This window comes from Kryptolebias marmoratus, linkage group LG22 (genome assembly GCF_001649575.2).
Source record: "Kryptolebias marmoratus isolate JLee-2015 linkage group LG22, ASM164957v2, whole genome shotgun sequence".
In the NCBI taxonomy this organism is placed as follows: domain Eukaryota; kingdom Metazoa; phylum Chordata; class Actinopteri; order Cyprinodontiformes; family Rivulidae; genus Kryptolebias; species Kryptolebias marmoratus.
In genome coordinates, this window is record NC_051451.1 from 8,678,301 (window position 1) to 8,700,087 (window position 21,787).

At 39.5% G+C, this 21,787-nt stretch overlaps 1 protein-coding gene across 4 annotated transcripts in view; it reads right to left on the reverse strand.

Annotated features, from left to right (window-relative positions):
• The window catches only part of LOC108247405 (LIM domain-binding protein 3), a 55,458-nt gene that overhangs the window by 10,912 nt on the left and 22,759 nt on the right, over nt 1-21,787 (reverse strand). For 3 of the 4 annotated variants that reach the window (XM_025010419.2, XM_025010420.2, XM_037973593.1), the window contains exons 3-7: nt 20,469-20,620; nt 19,246-19,312; nt 17,848-18,026; nt 7,209-7,372; nt 6,823-6,865 (exon numbers count right to left, since the gene is read on the reverse strand). In XM_025010419.2, the coding sequence (XP_024866187.1) occupies nt 6,823-6,865; nt 7,209-7,372; nt 17,848-18,026; nt 19,246-19,312; nt 20,469-20,620 (605 nt within the window). Of the gene's footprint in view, nt 1-6,822; nt 6,866-7,208; nt 7,373-10,325; nt 10,506-13,840; nt 13,864-17,847; nt 18,027-19,245; nt 19,313-20,468; nt 20,621-21,787 lie in introns of all 4 variants that reach the window. The other variant, XM_025010421.2, reaches the window with a different exon arrangement.

Below are 21,787 nucleotides of genomic sequence, written 5' to 3' on the forward strand. Positions count from 1 at the left end.
GTTTAAATTAAGTGTTGTGCATTAGAGTGGTTTCTTAAGAAAGTGTCTGCATTATCAGACTGTGCTGACGTTTTTTTTTACCCAACTTAAACTGAACCAACAGTTGGTCTCCCATTGAAACAGATCACTCTCATTGGCTGTTCTTTGTAGGAAAGCATTAGAAGAAGGACAGCAGGGACAACAGGAAGCAGACTCCAAACCAACATTTTAATTCAATTTCTTCTCATTTGTCATCTTATTTTCTCCAAAACAAGCAACATGTTTCACAAGAACCGAAAAACCAAAAGATCAACAGATGACCAGGATTCAGGACAAACCAACTTAAATGAAACACAAAGCAAACAGAAATATTCAACTGTAACTGAAAGCTTTATAAAGATTTTTTCTAATATTTTTCACTACGTGACAAATCCCAATCAGTGTACCATCAGCAGAGCAACAGCCTTCAAACAGCCAACAAACAAGCAGAGAAAACCAGTTCAACTCTGCACAGAAAACACTCTGATGTCCGACTCTCTCTGAAACACATAAACACAACACATTCATCACTGCGGAGTGAAAACCTTTTAGCAAGACAAATCCTTCTTTCCTGAAAGCAGATCACTGCAAATCTTCCAAGAAACTAAATGACAACAACAAACAAGACAACAATCTACGACAACCCAAGTGGATCAAAAGAAACAACTGCTCCATCAGTGAAAATTATTCTTCTATAGTTTTAAGATTTATTGTCCTTTAACTTCCACCTTCTTTATTTCAGATTTTTGTAAACCATTGTACCTCGTCAGTCGATACTTTTTTATAAAAGTGATTTAAAAGTGTGGACATGAATACACAGAGTTTGTGGCTCTCAGCTCTCAGTTCACTGGTTCCTCCTGGAAATATCAATCTTTTAGGAGCATTTGACCAATTTAACACGTATTTCCATCTTAGGACAAATCCCCAACAGCTGAGAGCTGCAGCGTTTAATCAAATGTTCCTGGAACATCAAGAGAAGGAGAATCAGTTGGGAATGTTTTCAGGGACGGCTCCATGTGGGTCTCTTGCAGCAGCAGGACAGCGAGTGAATCGAATTATAGTTTGTGTTCACAGTCATGATTTCAGACAGTGTGACTCACTGATGTCACTTTATTAGATTTTAGACAACGGAGGAGGAGGAGGGACAGAAACTCATTCCTGGATTCATCTTCAGGGAACAGCAGTGATCAAAAACATGTAAGGAGAGAACAAAATGCTGTTGTTTGCATTTTTGCTTCAGACACAGAAAGGAATGGTGAAATCTTCTGTTTCATGACTCATTTTTGGGGTTCGGCAAAGAAACTAAGCATTTACTAAAGAAAATATATTCAAAGGCTACACACACACACATTTTATACATAAACCAAAAACCAAATTCAATTTTGACCAAAATGTAAAAACAGTGAAAGGAAATATGCCCTTGGGATTCTATGAGAGAAAAGTTAAAAAGATTTTCAAATAATTCAGATAAAATCAAGTGTCAGAAAAAAAAACAAAACAACAAAAGCAAATCAGATTAGAACACAAATATACAATACATTTATAAAAGAATATCTGCAGGCTCACACAGGTTGAGTACAGTCAAACAGTAAATATGTGAGCAAAGAGACAGAAAAAAGCAACCAAAATGCAAAGAAATACTCAAACAATGATTAGTTGTAGATGTGCATTAAATGATTATCTCCTAAAAGTGTCATCAAAATCCTTCCAGTGATTCAAGAGATATTTTACTAACAGACAGACAGGGTTGACAACATTAGCACATGTCAAAGCTTTAAAGTTCTTGCTTTGAGTATGTGTTGCGAATAATGCTCAGCTACTACCACACCAAATTGTACGTTAACATCTGCGTCATCGCTGTTTTTGTGTTTGATAAAGTCACTTAGCTGTGGCAGCCATCTTGAATTAGGTTAACTTTAAAAGCGAATGAGTTGTAGATACTTTCACAGAATTTTGTTTAAATCTGTCCTGTTGTTCCTGAGATATTTTGCTAACAGACAGGCAAGGGAACACACACAGGTAAAAGCATTATCGCCCGCCACCAAAAGGTGGGTAACAATAAAAGGGTTCCGGTACAAATGCTGAAAATAGGTTAAAAAACATCTAAAAGACTCCCCCCAAAATGAAAAGAGATCTCGAAAGAATGGAGAACCATTGATTATGACCACTTTACACAGATTACAGGAAGTCTGGCCTCTTAAAAAGAAAATATAAAAACTTGAGGACAGAATCAAAGAGTTTATAAGCTGCTTCTTCACTGTTAGGGTCTCAAACTTGAATCAAAATGTTTAACACCGTTCAGGCTGACAAGAACCATGATAAAAAGTGGTTATTTTTATTTAACCTCTAAATTCAGCTTTATTTGCATAAAAAAGTCAAATATGTAGCAACATTTCAGTCATAATGTATGTGCAGATGATGATTAAGGGCTTCTAAAGCATCCCAGCAGTGTTTTAGATAAAGCAGAATGAAGAAAAAAAAAAAAACCGAGAGAGAACCATCAAATTTACTACAGCCGCCCTGACGTCATAATGTTCACATGATGAAAATGCCTTTGTTGGAGTGGATAAATCTGACTGAGAGCATGAGTTCAGAGCGTGGAAGCTCTTAAAACTGACAACAGTGCTCTGATGAGACAGATGGATGAGCCAAAGAACATCATTGTACTATAATTACCGTAAAGCTCAGGAGGAAGCCTGCAGACCTCCCACAGGTGGTAAAATGACATCAGCTGCTTTGGAAATCATAAAATGATGTAAATATCCTGCATTTAAACATATTCCATCCATTTTTTTTATCTGCTTCTCCATTCCAGGTCATGGGGAGCTGGTGCCTGTCTCCAGCAGGGGACACCCTGGACAGGTCACAAGTCCATCACAGGGACAAACAACCATTCACCCTCTCTAGGGACAATTTTAGAGTTACCAATTAACCTAACATGCATACTTTTGGTCTGTGGGAGGAAACCGGAGTACCCAGAGTAAACAAACATGCACACAGGGAGAACATGTAAACTCCACCCAGAAGGCCCCAGGCCGGGATGTGATCCTGCAACCTTCTTGCTGAGAGGCGACAGCTCTAACCACTGCGCCACTCCATAAATCCTATTGCTCTTTATAATTCTTTGCTTGATTTAATTTATTGTTACTATGATAAATGTGTCTTCGTAACAAACTTAACTTTGTGGCCATTCAGAGATGCAAATAAATGCACAAAACTTGATGTTTTGGAGCAAAAGAAGCTCAGTCTCCATGAAGCTTTCTAAGAAAAATAAATATTCACCTACCTTAATCTACACTCACCAGCCACTTTATTAAGTCCACCTGTTCAATTGCTTGTTAACACAAGTAGCTAATCAGCCAATCACATGGAAGCAACCTTTAGCCGTCTAGACATGACGAAGTTCAAACTGAGCATCAGAACGGGGATAAAGTGACTTTGAATGTGGCATGGTTGTTGGTCTCAGAAACTGTTGATCTCCTGGGATTTTCACTCACAGCAATCTCTCGGGCTTACAGAGGCTCATCAGACCAAGCAGTCTTTCTCTAATTACTTTTTGGCCAATTTTGGTGAGCTTGAGTGGATTGTATCCTCAGTTTCCTGTTCCTCGCTAACATTAGCAGCAGCTGGTGTGGTCCTGTGCTGATGTGGCCCATCTGCTTCAAGGTTGGATGCGTTGCGCATTCAGACAGGTTATTCTGAATTTCTTATTGTAACGAGTGGCTATGTGAGCTATTGTTGCTTTTTTATCATCTCAACCAGTCCGCCCATTCTTCTCTGACATTAAGGCATTTTTGTCCACACAACTGCTGCTCTCTTTTTTTTAGAACTTTTTTGTTCTCTGTAAACCCTAGAGATAGTCGTGAGTGGAAATCCCAGCAGATTAGCAGTTTCTGAAACACTCATAACAGCTGGTCTGGCACCAACAACCTCAAAACCACTTCAACTCCCTTTCTTCCCCGTTCTGATGCTCAGTTTGAACTTCAGCATGTCATCTTCACCACATCTAGATGGCTAAAATGCACCGAGTTGCTGCCAGGTGTTTGGCTGATTAGATATTTGTGTTAGCTAGCACTCAAACAGGTGGACCTGGGTTTCACAGAGGGAAACCCAGACATCCCTCTCCCCAGCAACACTCTCCAGCTCCTCCCAAGGAGTTCTCAGGCCAGAGAGGATTCATTATCCCTCCGGCGAGTTCCGGGTCTGCCTCAGGGTTTCCCCTTAGTGGAACGCGCCCGGAACGCCTCCAGAGGGAAGCATCCTAATCAGATACATGAACCGCCTCAGATCCCCCCCAGATGATGGAGCTCCTCATCTTATCTCTGAGGCTGAGCCCGGCCATCCAACTGAGGAAGCTCATTTCAGTCGCTTTTTTCTAGAAGCTCATTCCTTCTGTCATGATCCACACCTCATGTCCAAAGGTGAGGGTTTGAACGTAGACGAACCAGTCGATTGAGAGCTTTCCCTTTTGGCTCAGCTTCCTCACTGAAGCAACGCCGCTTTTTACATCTGTCGACCCATCTCCCGCTCCATTCTGCCGTCACTCGTGAACAAGACTTTGAGATACTTAACCCTCCTGAAGCCCTCAAAAAAGAGAGAGATGAAGAGAGGTAGAGAAACCCTTGTAGCATCGAGTTAATTTGGACCGTAGGGCACGGGAGGGTTAAACTCCTCCACTTGAGGCAAAGACGCACGCCCCACCTGGAAGAGACACTCCACCTTTCTCCAGTTGAGAACCATGATCCAAAACTTAGAGAAACCGACTGTCATCCCAGCTGTGAACCGCCCCAGTGAACACTGAAGCTCAGGGTTTCAAAATGCCTCCAGAACCACATCATCTGCAAAAAGGTGGATAAGAAGTTGAGGTTCCCAAACCAGACACCCTCCTCTCCATGACTGTGCCTTGAGATCCTGCCCATGGACACCCCAAACAGGATTAAAAACCAGCTACAGTCCAGGTGGAGTCCTTATAAAATGTATTTTACATGAAACACTTGGTTTCATTGTGCTTGAAAGGAAGTAAGGAAATCAAAACAAACATTTTGTAAACTGGGAAGGTTTGCTAGAATAAGAATAACATTTTATTACATTTTCATTCCTTTTTTGAAATTTTAGTACTGTTTATTCATTATTATTATTTGTCTGTTAAACAGAAGCTGATTTTCCGCCTCTCTGTTGGAGCAGGATGGGAAATGATACAATTCAGTCTAATAAACATTAAAAACGTTCCATCGCTCCTTGTTTTCTTCTGATGCTTCGCTGTAAAATCTCTTGGCTGATGTGAATCAATTCTCGCTACTCTCTTCATGATGCCTTCCAACCAAAAGGGTGGGCTGGAACCCCTCACCCCCCACAGTCTCTTTATTGGAGGATAAAAGCTCGCCCTCTGCTCCTATTGATTCCCGTTGAGTCATTGGACGGTGGATGGAGTCTGACGAAGGGCGGAGGGGAGCTGCGGGTTCAGGGGTGGGTGGGGTGGAGGCAGCACAGATCGATGGTGGGTAATGGACGGATGATTAAATAAGGACAGAGAGAATAGAAAGCTCCATCCATCAGAGGCAAGGCGGGCTGGAAGGGGAGGGGAGGGGTTAAAAGCTTTCTGGTCCTCTCAGACTCAGCAGCTCTCTGATGGAGAGACGAGCTGCAGGGACACAAACTGATCCAACGCCTCTCAAAGATCAGCTTTGAGTTTGATTTCCTCCAGCTGTAAGGGAACTTTGCACAGGAGTTCATTATCGCCTGCCACCAAAGCTGAAGGGGGAGTGATAATGTTTTTGCCCGTGTCTGTGTAAGGGGCGCATGTGTGCGTTTGTCTGTACCGTTAGCAAAATATCTCACAAACCATAAGACGGAAAATATGTCATGAACCACTGAACAAGTGTTTGAGAAATTTTCAGAAAGTAATCACTGCCTGTAGATCTACAACTCATTAACTTTTGGGGTCACTCCAATCAAGATGGCCACCACAGCTATTTGGCATTAGCCAACACAAAAGTGGCTTTAACTCAGTCGGTTTTACAGATATTGAGCTGAAATTTGACATGGTAGCTGAAAGGCATTCACAACACATACTTTGAGCCTGACATCTTGCATTATTGCATGAGATTGTACACAATGTTGTTTTTAAGGGTTGACAAAAAAAAGGGTACAACTTATTTCTTAAAATAAAATTATCTTAGTCTAAAACTTTGGCATGAAAGACAGAGGGCAATATGCATTATGCTAGGCCTTTTATTATTATTATTATTATTATTATTGTTATTATTATTATTATTCATTGCTTCAGCTTTGTGTGTTTATTATAAGATGATGACGTTATCAGTGCTACAGCTCCATCTGCTGGTGACAAAATCTCATTCCATCTGAGCAGGTTTAATCTGAGGTTGATTCGTTTTTTTGTTTTGCTGGAGTAAAACAAAAATGCGGCACAAGTTTCTACAACAAGACTGAACATAAACATACTCAGCTAACTCCTCTTTAGGATGAAAACATCATTTTATATATAAATATACATTTGAAACCCAGGGTTGAGAGGTTTACAGAAAGAAATTCTGCTTTGACGGAGGATGCTGCTTTTTCATGAGATTTCTCGTAATAAACTTTAATAAATCACTTCAGCTGTAAGCAGGACAGACGAAATATCTAATTTTAAACTTCCCTCTGTTCGAGCGCTCAGAGAAAACCTTTCTGCTGGATGAGTTTTCCAGGTCAGGTGGAGGGAGGTGGAACGCGCGGAGGGGATTGAAGCCAGGGAGGCGGTGCAAAGGAGGGCACAGGGGAGGATGGGGGTTATCTGATGCCTACCTGCTCCTCCTCATCACCTCCTCCTCCTGCTGCTGCTTCAGAGCTGAAACAAACAGGAAACACAAAATCTGAGACTGATTCAAGAATTCAATATGTAAGTTATGAGAGTTTATTTTCTTCATGTTTCCCATTATTTAGAAACATGTTCATGTTTAAAGCAAAGTGGCATTTCACATTAAAATCAAATTTTAAAAGTCTTAATTTGAAAGGCTGAATTTTATTTGACAAAGCTTTAAACTCTGCAAAGAGGAAACAATGTTTGGTATTTATGCTACAAAATTAAACAGTAATTCCTTTAAAATGTTACATTTTCCTAACGTATTTCCGGTTCTGTTTCAATGACTTTCTTTAGTGTAATAAAATCCCACGGAACAAAGGGAACTTACAGGACTCGGCCTGTGTCATGTGGGCCAGGATCTGGAAGGATTTGGACTGTGCACTGGTGCTGCGGAGGCCCCACTCATTCAGGTCCTGGTCCTTGTCTACGCTCTGAACGGCCTGATAGACCGGGGAGGCGCTGTCCACCAGCCGGTCTTTACCTGGAACTGAACTGGAACCACATACCCGAAAAACCAAACCAGATCAAGTCTACGGAGACGCTCAACAATGGGGAGGCTTTAAATTCAAGCTACAGATGCTCTGCTGCCTGAATCCCAAAGATTTAAAACATTTATATGTGAATATGAAGAAAAAAAAATTAGGCTCTCAGAGCTGAAGTGACTTAAAAACCAAAGATAAAAGCAGAGGATCAGAGAAGGAAGATAAAACTTTTTATATGACCATATTTTAGGTCAAAGCAGAAGGAGCTGATTGAGATACCAGCAGGAGGAGAAACTGGCTCAGAACATCCAGCTTTTATTGATTTGCAACATAATTTATTCATCAAACTGTCCTTTATTGTCTGTTTGGGAACATAAAAAACTCACAGCAATCCAAAACCGGTTATTGTGTGGGATTTATTTCTAGATATTTCAGAGTGTTTAACATCATTTGGTGACATAGGGTCAGTTTCAGTGTTTTTATGATCTTTTACTTCTTTCTAATCTTTTTAAATCTTATAGCAATTTTTAAAAAAGTTAAATTTTCTATTTTTTTGTTCCTTGTTTTCACATTTTGTGTTTTCTGTCACATTTTAGGTCTGCTGCATTTTATTTTTATGTTTTTTTGTTTTTTTGGTGGTAATGGGGGAATTTTATGTCTTCTTTAAAAGTTTTGTTTATGTTGCTTTTGTGTTATTATTATTTTAGTGTTTCTCTTCTGGTCATTAAAAAAAACAAACAAACAGAAGTTTGCAAAGTTCAGTTCCAAGGTTTTGCACATTATATCCACTTGAGGAACAAAGTAATAGAGTATAACGAAGTGAACTATGATGAGATTTATGTACAATATTTGCAGCTGTCAAACTCCAAAACCCGCGTCACTCCAAACAAATCACAACTCCTACAAAAAGCCAAGCATGGTATCTGTGTAGAGTTTTGTGATGGTGGTGGATGTAAACCCAAATTCAGGCCAAGAAACAACAAACAAACTTTATTAAAAGAAAAGACAACAAAAGCCGGAGGTCTAAAAAATACAGTAAATCCAAAATGTAAAGGAGAGTGTGAAAACACAAGGTGAGCTGAAAGCAACAAAAAATGAGGACCAGATGAGAAATAAAGGAACATCTAGTAATAAAACTACAAAAGAAATAGAAGAGTGAAAAATAAATATTAATATTAAACAACAAAAAAGAAAGAAAATAAAGAAGAAAAATAGCCGAGACTGAAACAACTGAGGAACAAAGTGATAAACTACATTAAAAAAACCGCTAGAAAACCTCATAAATACTAGAACTAAAATGAGGAAAACACAAGAAAATTAAATAAAACCCAAACAAGAACTACTGACACTATTCGTATGCAGTCTTTGGTATGTGCTTATGGTGGCCAGGCTGCTGAAGGTATCAGTCCTCCAGGAGTTATCAGGGCTATATTTGAACAGACACAGTGATCAGGCAAACTGATACATTTGCAGCTTCAGCACCATCAGCATAAAGACAGCCTATCTATTGTCTGAACCTGCACACAAATGTTTGTGTAATAACACAGACGTTGTTCAGTTGCAACAAACCAAAAAAAAAACAGTGTCATGCAAATGTGTAGAAGTTTAATATAAGCTAATGTAGCGTTCTTTCACACCGGTATGTTCTTTTTGAGAAAGAAATGTGTTAGAAGCCTGAAAAATTATTCTTTTTAAAAATGGTCAAGCCATTGACCTTGCCTGGACAAAGACTTTTGCCTCTTTCTCCATACTTTGTGCTCTGACTGATGTCACGCCTGATAAGGTACTAAATACTGATTACTAATGGACAGAACAGTGAATGGACTACACAGGCATTTGTATTTTAGTTGTTTTTCTAAATTATTTCATTATTGTACAAATCTATTGTTGTATATTTATATTAAATGTTTAAAAATTATAATTTTTCTGTATTCATTTTTATTAATTCTGTATGTTCAGTAAAATTATTTTATTGTGTGTTTCTTTTTGTATATGTGTTTTTGTGCGATCCTTTACATGGCGACTGATACGTGTTGGGTGAATTTGTGAGTAGAGAATCCAGAAACAATCAAAGCTACATTAAAATGTTTTTACTTTTTCTAATAGTGGGGTTAAAAGTCAACTCGAACAAAATCTTTGTCCTTTAAGTGATCTACAGAAGTGTTTACAAAGAGACAAGACAAAGATTGGCTGTAAACACACCTTCAGACGCTTTAATTTTCCTCTTGACGAGGTCAAAATGAGATATTTTTCCGTGCACACACATCTGTCCAGGTAATTTTACAAGAAGATAGAAAATTGATTGTTTCATTTTTGTAATCAGCACAAAAAACTTGTCCATCCTGTTTTCTGCAACACAACACAATCCAAGAACACCGACAACAACAAACTTCAGGAAGCAAAATCCAAAGAACAAACTGGTTCCTATTTCTGAACGAAGCTGCAGGTGAAACGACAACGGAACCAACCATTTGGTAATCTCCACATATTTAAAGTAAATAATATTGCTCAGACTTAAGAACACTTCATTATCATTCACAAAAACACACTAAGAGCAACTATAAGAGCAAACGACAAACAGGCTGGACACACAGCTGATAATATTCATAAAACCATGACCAAACGGCTTCAAAACATGAAATCACCAATAATCTGACAATTAATGTGACAAAGACTGATCTTTACAGGAAAGTGAGGATGAACGAAGAAAATAAAGGGGTGGATTTATGGAGGATTAATTTCTGGGTTAGTCAACATCTCAAAGTCAGAAGGAAACATGGAGGATAAATTAAAAAAAGAGAAAATGTAGCGAGAAGTTGATACGGTTTACTGTCAAAAATCTGAGTAAAAATGCAGGATGAAAGAAGAGGAGGCAGGAAAGCATAGCAAGTGCGGAAAAGCAAAAATGTGAACACTGGAGTAGAGCAAAAAAGAGGACAGGAGGAGGTGGAGGTGTTCCTTACCTGACGTCGTGCCCTTTGACCTGCGATTGGCCTGCAATGGCGTCCATGATGGCGTCCTGTGAGTACATGCTGATGGGCGTGTTGTACTGAGCGTGGATGATGGTGGCCTTACCGCCGGGACCTTTGACCTCTATGGGTTTATGGGTGGAGTCCTTCAGCATGCTGGGGTTGAAGCCAGCGCTGATCGAGGTGAAAGAGGAGGGGGGGACAGTGAGGAAGAGGAAGGAGGGGTGGTTGGTGAGAACCATTAAGGTGGGAAGAGGAGGTGATGAAGTTATGAGAAGAAACAGGCAGGCAGGTCATGCGCACAGCAAACACACCACAGACCAGAGTCATTCAGAAGAGTTTGTTTTAATCAGGAACGAGAAACAAAACAAATCGAACTAGGACATAAAATTACTTTAAAAAACAAACTAAGTGTGACTTGTTTCAACCTTAATGAAGCAAAAAATAAACCAAATCATAAAATGGCTGTATTACATAACAAGATTATCCAGCTACAAACCAAATTAGATCACCATAGAAACAGATACTGATCTCCTAGCGTTCTCTGGAGAAGTCTAAGATGAACCAACTGCACTGATTTATCTCCTGACAATATACCAGATGGAAAAATCAGATTGAAGAACATTAAAATGTCACCAAATAAAGGGCTTTAATAAGAAAATAACTGACATTGTGACCAATTTACAAACTCCTAACTGATGCTGAATCAGTGTTCAATCATCAAATAACTGTTTATAATTATGTGCTGGAGTTTTCCCACGTAGCTGAGAGGGTGGTTTTCCTGCTCCGTTGGGTGGGGGAACAGGCTCTAACTGTTGTTTGTATATATGCCAAAGTGCAGTTCAGAGTACCGAGCTGTCTTGGAGTCCTTAGCAGGGGGGCTGGAGTGTGCTCCAGCTGGGGACTCCATTATTCTGCTGGAGGACTTCAGAGTCCATGTGGGTAGCAACAGTGTAACCTGGGGGGTTGTGATTGTGAGGAATGGCTTCTCTGATCTAAAACCAGAGTGGTGTTCTGTTATTGGACTTCTGTGCTCATCATAGTTTGTCCATAACTAACACCATGTTCAAATGTAAGGGTGTCCAAAAGTGCACATGGCGCCAGGACACCGTAGGCCGTAGATCGACGATAGATTTTTTTAGTCGTGCCATCTGATCTGCAGCTGTATGTTTTGAATACTCAGGTGAAGAGAGGAGTGGAGCTGTCAACTGATCACCACCTGGTGGTGAGTTGGATTAGATGGCAAGGGAAGACACCGGACACATCCAGTAAACCCAACCATGTAGTGAGGGTTTGCTGGGAACGCCTGGCAGAAGAACCCATCAGAAAGATCTTCAACTCCCGCCTCTGACACCTCAACTGCATCCCGGCAGAGACAGGGGACACTGAGTTCAAGAGGGCCATGTTCTTTGCTTCCATTGTCAAGGCAGTTGCCCTGATCTTTGGCCGCAAGGTTGTTGGTGCCTCTTGTGTCGGCCATCTTCGAAGCCAGTAGTGGGCAACCCTGGGTGAAGGAGGCTGTCAAGCTGAAGAAGAAGTCCAATTAAGCCTTGTTAGCTGGTTGGACTCTAGAGGTGTATCCATGGGCTAAGAAAGCTACAGCCCTGGATGTTGCTGAGGCAAAGGCTTGGGTGTGGGAGGAATTTGATCAGACTCTGGATAGAGACTCTCGATTGGCTCCAAGAAGATTCTGGCAAACCATCAGGTGGCTGAGGCGGGTAAAGCAGTGCTTTACCAACACTTTGTATAGTGGAGGTGGGGAAATGCTGATCTCAGCAAGGGATGGGGTTGGGTGTTGAATGAGTACTTCGAGGACCTTCTCAGTCTCACCAGCACATCTTCCATGGAGGAAACTGAGTCTGGGGGCTTTGGGGTGAGTTCGCCCATAACCAGGATTGAGGTTGCTGAGGTAGTTAAAAAGCTTAATGATCACCTGGGCTCCAGGGATAGGCGATATCTGCCCTGAGTTCCTCAAGGCTCTGGATGTTGCTGAACTGTCATCAGGGGCAGTGTCACTGGATTAGCAGACACTCAGGTGGTGGATCCCTTTTTTAAGAAGGAGGCATGGAGGGTGTGTTACAGGATAATCACAACCCTCAGCCTCCCTGGTAGGGTCTATTCAGGGGTGCTGGAGAAGAGAGTCCAGTTGATAGTTAAACCTTGGCTACAGGAGGAACAACGCAGGTTCTTGGCCAAGGCACACTGGACCAACTCTTTACTCTTGCTAGGATCCTTGAGTGGGCATGGGAGTTTCCCCAACCAATCTACAAGTGTTTTGTAGACTTGGAAAATCCACAAAAAGGAGGGACTCTGGGGACTTCTCCACATTGAGAGGAGCCAGTTGAAGTGGTTTGGGCATCTGATAAATTTGCATTAACTACTTGATACTGCTAAAGAAGTTTTGCAGAACCATACATTTAGCTGTAAAATGAGAAAGGTTTGTTATACTACCAATATGACATTTTAGACAAATCAGATAATTCATTCGTTCACATTTGGATCTAACTTAAAATTACGATTTCAAAACTCACCAAAACTGAGAGATAGAGAGAGAGAGAGACTGAACCTTTTCATTATATGCTGAATTGCTTAAAAAACCTGAAAGTCCGTTGAAATAAAAGACTCAAGTTCCAAACACTTTCTCATATAACACTTCACATCTTAGTGATTAAAGACATACATTTATGGAAGCATATTGCTGCTACAACAGCAAAAATAAAACTATGTCTATCTAAGAGCTATATCTTAGAAAATAAAATTGTTTAAACAATATATTTTTACATATTAACAATACTGCAATAAAGAGGTAGGCATGCAAATTGTAATAAGATGAAAGCAATTTGTTAGAAAAAAAATGTTCGCTTTTATGAGATATGGTTTAAGTGACATGGTTCTAATTTAATTTTGCTAAGGTGACAGCAATATGTTATAGTTTCATTTTTAAAAGTCTCTTCACAATCCAGATGCTCATAAGGATATTTCAAGCCAAACTCAAAGACTTCACCAGCCTGTACATTTTAGCTTACCTCATTAAACAACAACTTCGTACAAAAAGAAAGGCACATTCTTGCAATGAGAGCACACAAAGAAACAACCAGCAATTCAGCAGCTATATTTATACTTTTATTCTTAAAATAAAGATGCCTAAAATATTTTTGTTGTTAGTGTTTGATTTTAAATCACTTCTATCAAATAAATAAAATGTATGACAGGTTGTTTTAGCAAACAGCTAAAGCAATTAACTTACTAACAAGCTTTTATTCTGAAAATTTCTGTAAATTTTCTCAAAATCTTGATCAATAAGTACCTCAGTGCTTGAAACACTATCTTTATTTCATTGCCTTTTGTCAAATTATACATAACTAAAACATCACTTCCACAGCTGCATGTCACAAACATATCAGAATATATTTTTTCTGAGCCACCAACAGAACCAAACCATGCCTTTAACAATCAAACAACAAAGCAAACACACAACCAAGATGCATTCAGCAGGAGAAGATACTAACTTGGGAGCAGAGGGGGAGAAAACCTTGATTGACAAACAGGAAACGGACGACGAAAAAAGAGAAAAGAAAGAGTAGACATTAGAAACCGCTCCGAGTTTGTCAACTGAAGGGGGTGGATAGAAAACATCCTCTGGGCCTTGAATATAAAATCATTTGATGTGAAGATGAAAGTCTCCAGAGTCCTCTTGGGTCCTTTTGAGCTGCAGAGAAGTTAAATCTGGAAATGGAGAGAAATTCTTCGTCATAAGTTTTGGAAGATCCACAGGTGATGATGTCGACCTGTATCTAAAGTAATACAAATCTGGAATAGGTCTAAAGTTTCTGCAGAGAGAAAAAAAAAAAAAAATTCTGCAGACTTCCATAACATCTGCTGGTAAACTTTACTGTGATTCAGTGAAACTTTAATTCATAAAAACACTATATTTGAACATAACAAACTTTTTATTTTTCTTTGACATATTACAACCAGAAAGCAAAAAAATGTTGAGTACTTACAGAAATAGCACATTAAAAAAAACACCAAGATGTTTATATTTATGTTGATTTTAATTTCATTGCAGACAGCCGTAACCACAAATATTGTAGTTATTGTCTCATTAAGTTATTTTTTAATTTATTTTACATCTATTCCTGCATTTTGTTTTTGAACAAAGTTGGGATGCTGTCAGTTTAGCACTAGGTGGGGTAAAAACATTGCTGTTTCAAAAATGTGACTGTAATCTTGATATCTTTGAGCCTTTAAAAATCAGATATGTTCAGAGGATATCCAGTTTGACAACAAATGTGTGGGAAAATCCCTGAACTGATTAAATACAAAGTTCCTCAAAGAAAGATTGGAAGGGAATTGCATTTGTCCCTCTATAAAGCAGAGGAATCTAGAAGGATTTCAGAAGCAAGTCTAAGATGGAAAGCCGTGATCTCCGATTCTTGGGACAGTACTTCATCAAGAACCATCATCAGACCCTTTTAGGTTTAACTATGACCTCCAGCTCTTGCTGGGGAGATTTGCAGCTGAGTGCGAACCACCTGTGATGAGGACCAGCACTTCCTAATCTGAGGTCATGGTTCTCAGTTGGAAAAGGGTGGTCGGCTCACTCCGGGTGGAGGGAAAGATGGAGGGGAAGACTGACAGGTGAACTGGGCCAGCGTACACAATAAAGCAATCAGTTGTAGTGAAAAGGTAAAACAACAAGATTGTGACTACAGGTGGCTGATATAGATTTCCTTTGCAGAGTGACCGAGCTCACCCTTAAAGATAAGATAAGGAGCTCTGACATCCAGGGGAAGCTCAGAGTAGAACCACTGGTCCTACACATTGAGAGGATCTAGCTGAGGCAGTTTGGACATCTGGTTAGGATGTCTCTTAGATGCCTTCCTGTGGAGGTGTTTCTTGCGCATGTCCTTCCAGAAGAAGACCTTGGTGCTGATCCAGGATACGGTGGAGGGATTATATCAATCAGATGATCTGGGAGCGTCATGAGCACCCCCTGGGAAGCTGATGGAAGTGGCTTGGGAGAGGACAGTCTAGGCTGTTGAGACTGCTGCAAAAGTGCCGCAAAGTGAAAGAAGACAACAACAACTTTTGTCAAGTTACACAATACAGAGTTGCATTCACAAATGTCACTTAATGGGTCACTGTGCAGAAAAGAAGCCTGATGTTAACCTGGTCCAGAGGCAGCATCAACTTCTCTGGGCTCAATCTGGGACAGACCATAACACAGTGAAAATGTGGATTGTGGTCAGGCAGATCAGTATTACAGATTTTTGATGGAAGACATGGCCCACAGATCAAGACTGTTGTCAGCAGCAAGTCTAAAAGCCGGGTTCTGGGATGGATGTATGAACAGAAAGGTTGCCATTCAAGAAAGAAGCTCCAGCTCCAAATGTTCAATGATATTCAGAAAGAGGAAGCCTTCTGAAGGAGTATTTAAAGGTTAGATGAAACAAAAACAGACTTAACTCAATCACAACATGAATAAACTTCAAAACTATTATATTGAGTGTCAGGAATGGTGGTGGTAGCAACATACTCTGGTGGTGTCTGGCTGTACAAAGAAAACAGGTCTAAAAATCCAGTTTTGTGATGGTCTTGGCTTGGATCAATGGTGTGCAGGTTCTGGGTTTTGTCAGGGTTCTGTGATTGCAGCATTAATGCAGAAAAGTCCATCAGAGATTTTACAGCAACATCTGCTGCCTTCAAGACCACATTTTTTCCAGCGCAATTTTTTAATTTTCTTTTAAAAATCAAAACATTGTAAAACCGCATTCTGCTCACATTCCAAAAGCATGACTGAGGAAGACGAGGGGACAAACTCTACACTGACTTGTCTGCAGTCCTGCCCTGTCTTCAACAGAGTTTGTTAAAGAATTTAGAAACCCAAGGCCCTGTACTATTGGACACTTTGTTTGCTGGAAGAATTTAACAAAACAACACTTGAAACTCTTCATCACTTTGTATCACTGATGCCACAACAAAATTAAGTGAAATTGGCCACAACATATATAGAAAAAAAAAAAATTATATATATATATATATATATATATATATATATATATATATATAAGTTTTCCTGTCATAACTTCTGTTTCCCAATCCATTCCAACTTTTTCTGGTTTGGAGTTATAAAACTAGGTAAAATTATTGTTGTTGGCTCACAATCCGATCTTGTCAACATGCAAATGTTTCTTTGGAGATAAGGTGACTTAGTAAAGGAGTAAAAATGTATGTATTCAAGTCATAATGAGACCCCTTCTTATCAAAGGAAACGTAAGTATCATTGGGATTGTACTATTTTATTTTAATGTTGTTTTAATGTCTTTCTGGAGCAACATGATGTATTTTCTATTCCCAGTCTTCTTTCATCTTTTGTATAATATTATGAAACTTTCAAAAACATTAGGTAATTTTTACATTTTGAGTTTGACATTGCTGCTCATATTATAAAGATTTAAAATAATTCTAGAGATGCAAATTTCAAAATGTTTTGTTATTTTCTAACACTGATCCTTTGTTTCACCTTAACCTGAGTCATCCAGAATCTTCCCAGATATTAAATCTCAAACCCAAGAGTGTAAGGGTAAATTATTTTAGGGCTGTCCACGTCCAAAAGGTCTCCTGACCTTTAAAAGCAGCCTCACAATCCAACAGGTGTTCAGTGGCCTCAGTGACACAGTAACTGAATCACAACTGAGGAAACACCACAGGCATGCAGAGCAGCAGAGTGTCGAGCCTGCTAAATTAAAGGCAGTAATGTGTTTGAGGATAAACTGTCCTCTTCATTTTAAACAGTTTCTGACATCATCGCTGAAGCATCATTTTTATTTTGAAACAACAATCTGATTCATCAGTTAAGGGAGCTAAATATAATGACAAAACTGGATGTTCTGATGAGCCCCATGTTTCTCCTTTTCAGGGTCAGAGGTCAGCAAAGCAGAGGTTTAATGTAGCTGCTAATGGACTGAGGTCCAGTTACAGAGCGCTTAGTTCTGATATTAAATATCTATTTAGGACTTTTATAGGTTGTATAGTTGATTTCTTTTTTATTAGAATAAAATGGGGTTTGTTCATAGTCAAAAGTACTTTCTAGACTTTACCATATCAGAGCATTATCACTATTTAAACAGGCAGAATTTATTTAATGATTTTCATGGTCTGGAGTGGTGGGTGTTAATGCAATGCTAAGGTCTAAAGACATCAGCAAGTGTTGCTTGCTGATGTCTGAAGTATTCTAAAAGAGTTTCATGTTTAACTTTTGTTGCTATTAACTTTTCATGTCATTGTACATATGTACTGAGATGATTTGACAGGTTTAGCATTTACTTAGTGTTAAACATACTTATACATAATGATTAAATTTTTTTTCCTCCAAATAGAGGGTTTTGGAAATGCAACATCAGCTACAAAACATCTGCTTCCATTAATCAGCGCTGCCTCTGAGAACGACTTCTGAACCTTCTCCTCTGCTTGCCTTAAAACTTTTCTGTTGGACCCCTTTGTCACTACGTACCCCACAGGCTGACCCGCCTGCATTGCTGCCATCTCCCTCAGAGTCTCCTCTGAGTACAGGCCGATGGGGGAGTTATACTGCTTCCTCTGGCGTGGGCTGACGGCTGCAGCTCTCCTCCCAGGAGAGCCTGACTCTACAGGCTCAGACGAGGCCAATGGGCGGCCATTTACCTGCGCTGACTGAGGCATCAAATGGATGTGGAGTTACAGGGTAGGAGACAGGAGGGGGAAGGAGCAAAAAATGTTAAGCAACAGCTGTCAGTATTTGGGTAATAAATTTATATTTTAAAAATGGCTGTAATTTTTTTTGCATTTCCTCCTGCAGCCATAAGGGGCAGCAGACTGTTGAGTTCAGCCTGAGGACGGAGTCCTTAATGTGTGTGTGAGTGTACCCGTTGATCCTCTTTTTAAAGACTTGTTTGATGTTTTTTTCTTTGAACTGAGGACATTAGTGTGAAGGGAGGACAGGTAAAAATTAAAACGTATGAGTCCTAAAAATAAAATATGTTAGTGAAAATTATAACAGAAACGGATACATAAACAACAGTATGTCCGGTACTAAGATACTCTTTCAAAGATTTGTATGTTTATTTATACTAAAACTGAATAATTTTGTATTGTTTTATTATTTATTTTTGCACAATGAGTTCTTCTTTCCAACCAGCAAAATGTTTTGTATTTACAGAAATATACTCACAGAATTTAAAAATAAATAATTTTATTATTTAGGACAATTTTACTCATGTATGAAAAAAACTTTGGTATTTTGGCATTTAGTCATTAGTGGTATGACTGGACTCCAAAAAAGGAAAAAATAAAACAAAACAAAACAAAAACACATGGTGTCCTATTTACCTGTGGTTGGATTGTTAACTAGAAAAACTTATATTTTTGTAGTTTAATTTTTCTTAAAAGTAAACTTTTTTTTTACTACCTACGAAAACAAATAAACTAAAAGAATTATTGCAGCATGTACGGGCACATTCAAAACCTCCAAAAATAACAAAAAGCCATTTAACCTTTTCTTTACGGCTATTTATTTAGACTTTTATGAGAAAATATTTTTATTATTGCAGCTTTTTCTTTACAAATACAAGTATCTATTCGGTACTAGTTGAGTGAGGATTTTCTCCTCTAGATGGGAAGGCTTTAGTAAAAATGGGTTCCTTTCAACCAAAAATCAACAATTTATAGGTGCTGATAAAAACTGGATCAATCAAAAACTGACAATAAAACGTTTGGCTGCACTGAGGAGAGAAATATGAAAAATGAGATAATCATAATAGGCAGCTGAAGAGGAGGAAACCGACTGACAAACAACTGAGTGATTTAATGCCAACATCCAAGACTGAAATGAACAGAGCAAACCTTTAGCAGAAATGATAAAATGTGGAGCTACCTGGTGATGTGGGATCAATGGAATGGCATCCATCCTTGGTGGTGCCATCGGAGCGGGACGCTTCGACCTGCAGGAAGAAAACAGTGATGATAATGATGATGATGATGACGAAGAAGATGAGATTGCTCAGGTGTCTTTCTGTAAATAAAATGTGTTCCTTAGCTGATCCTAGAAGTTACCTTCATCTCCGAGGAGCAGCAATTCAAAAGGAGCGACCTTGTTTTGTTTTTACTTTAGGATGTTGGTTGGTTTTACATTTTGTTTAGAAAAAAAAACTACAAAGAACAATAAATCTATGATACTGAAGTCCTGCACCTTTAATTTTAAACTTTGGACAGTACTCTTTTGTGTTGAAACAAAGAGGTTTAGAAAGTTCAGCCAACTGATTAGGATGCCTCCGTTCTGTGGAGGATTTTCAGACATGCTCAGTGAAACTGAGGGTTGTGTTGCATGAGGTCAGACTGCATTAACTCAGCAGTTTGTTTGCATTTCCCTGAAATCTTTCAGTATCCTGGTTGTTGGGATGGAAACACTGCAGAGGAATCTGGAAGAAGTTAAACAGTGTCAGCCCTTGTTATGTGTTCTACGGAACAAAAGCAGGAAGAAAAAGATCAATTCCTTCAGAGGTTAGAAAATGTCTTTGTGATCCTCAATAAGTAACCCCCCACCCCTCCTGAAAAACAAAGCAAACAAAAAACCTTTTACATAATCACGAACACAAAAACTACTCTCTGCACAAGAGAAGTTAAATTAAATCACAACAACAATTTTGTTGCAACCGGAAACTTTAACAATCAAATGCCTTACATTCCATCTCCCATCGCCTTTCATGTCAGAGTTTTGAACAAGATCTCAGACAAGCTATTTATGCTGGTTTATGATAAGAATTACTCTTAGTGAGTACCATATTAAACTTCAGTTCAGTATCTGTAAATCTGATTAAGTTATAGCCCTTTCTGTGTTGGTAAGGTTGAGTGACTGTGGCAGTCGTCTTGAATTGGCTTGACTCCAAAAGTTAATTAGTTGGAGACATTCATCCAATGATTACATTCTGAGAGTTTTATTAAAATTCGGTCAATGGTACATCAGATCTTTTGCTAACAGTCAAAGTTAACCCCAATATTTTAAAGCAAAGTATTTAACAAAGATCTTGTGCAATCTGTTCACACTTCTCTGCTCGGGTCAGCAGACAAACCTTTATCAGAGAAGAAACTGGGTCTTACTTGGCCATGGTGAGCGCCAGGTTGTAATTTGCCATCTTGATTTTGTTCTGGGCGTCCAGGTGAGTCATTCCTTCAGTGCTGACGCCGTCAATGGCAACAATGACATCACCCTGGATAAGGTTACCCTGCGCCGCTTTGCTGCCCGGAGTAATCTGTCCAAAGACAAAGACATTCAGGCGAGTGATAAATTTATTGTGTTGCACAAACCCGAGGTCAGCGTCACTCTGCATTTCGGAATTACTTTATCAGGAAAAGCTGGCTGGAAAAATGACCAAGTTATTTTCCAGGAAACAATCAGTGAAATGGGAAGAGAATTAGTCAATAAGTTAATGATTTCTGTGCACTTAGAGTTCTGTAATCTGAAAATCCAGATCAGGAGCAAAGAGCATGACAAGGACACAAACTCAGAATGGAAAAGCAACAGGATGAAACAGGTCAGTGTTCACAGAAACAGAAATCAGCTGACAGAAACATCTCTGGAAGACACTTTGATCAAATAAAAAAATGCAGCAAACTTTTTATCAAAAGAAAATAAATGAAGTCAGATAGTTGGATAGGAGGAGGCATGACGGCGTTGCAGATTTCTTCAGGAGCATATTAAACCCACAGTGGCCTCCGTGCTAAAAATATAAAAATAAGAGGCGGCAGTGGCTCAGGAGGTAGGGGCTCGTCCTGTAACCAGAGGGCTGGTTACAGGACGAGCCCCCGCTCTGTCAGTCTCAGCCTTTGTATCCTTGGGCAAGACACTTCACCGGCCTTGCCTGCTGGTGGTGGTCAGAGGGCTCGTGGTGCCGGTTGGATGGCAGCCTCACTTCTGTCAGCCTGCCACAAGCTACAATGTAGCTTACCACCATCAATGTGTGAATGTGTGGGTGAATGACTGAATGTAGTGTGAAGCGCTTTGGGGTCGTTGGACTAGATAAAGCGCTATACAAGTGCAAGCCATTTACCATAAATGTGATAGGTTTATAATGATTTTGTAGATAAACACAACTTCTGTAGTGTTGTTTCTTTATGTTTTCCTTCCAAGCAGCCACATTTTACTGAAAAGCTTTGAAAGTGGTCTTGTTCAATAGCTAGCTAGAGTTTCTCTTTGTACTTCGGATGCCTTTACACTCAGTTTCAGTCGTCCTTGTACATGAACAATTTCAAAGGAATGTTTTTAACTCGCTCTCCCTGGGCTGCCACCTTATCGTGGTGGAGGGGTTTGAGTGTCCCAATGATCCTAGGAGCTATGCTGTCAGGGGCTTCATGCCCCTAGTAGGGTCACCCAAGGCAGACAGGTCCTAGGTGAGGGGCCCGACGAAGTGCAGCCCAAA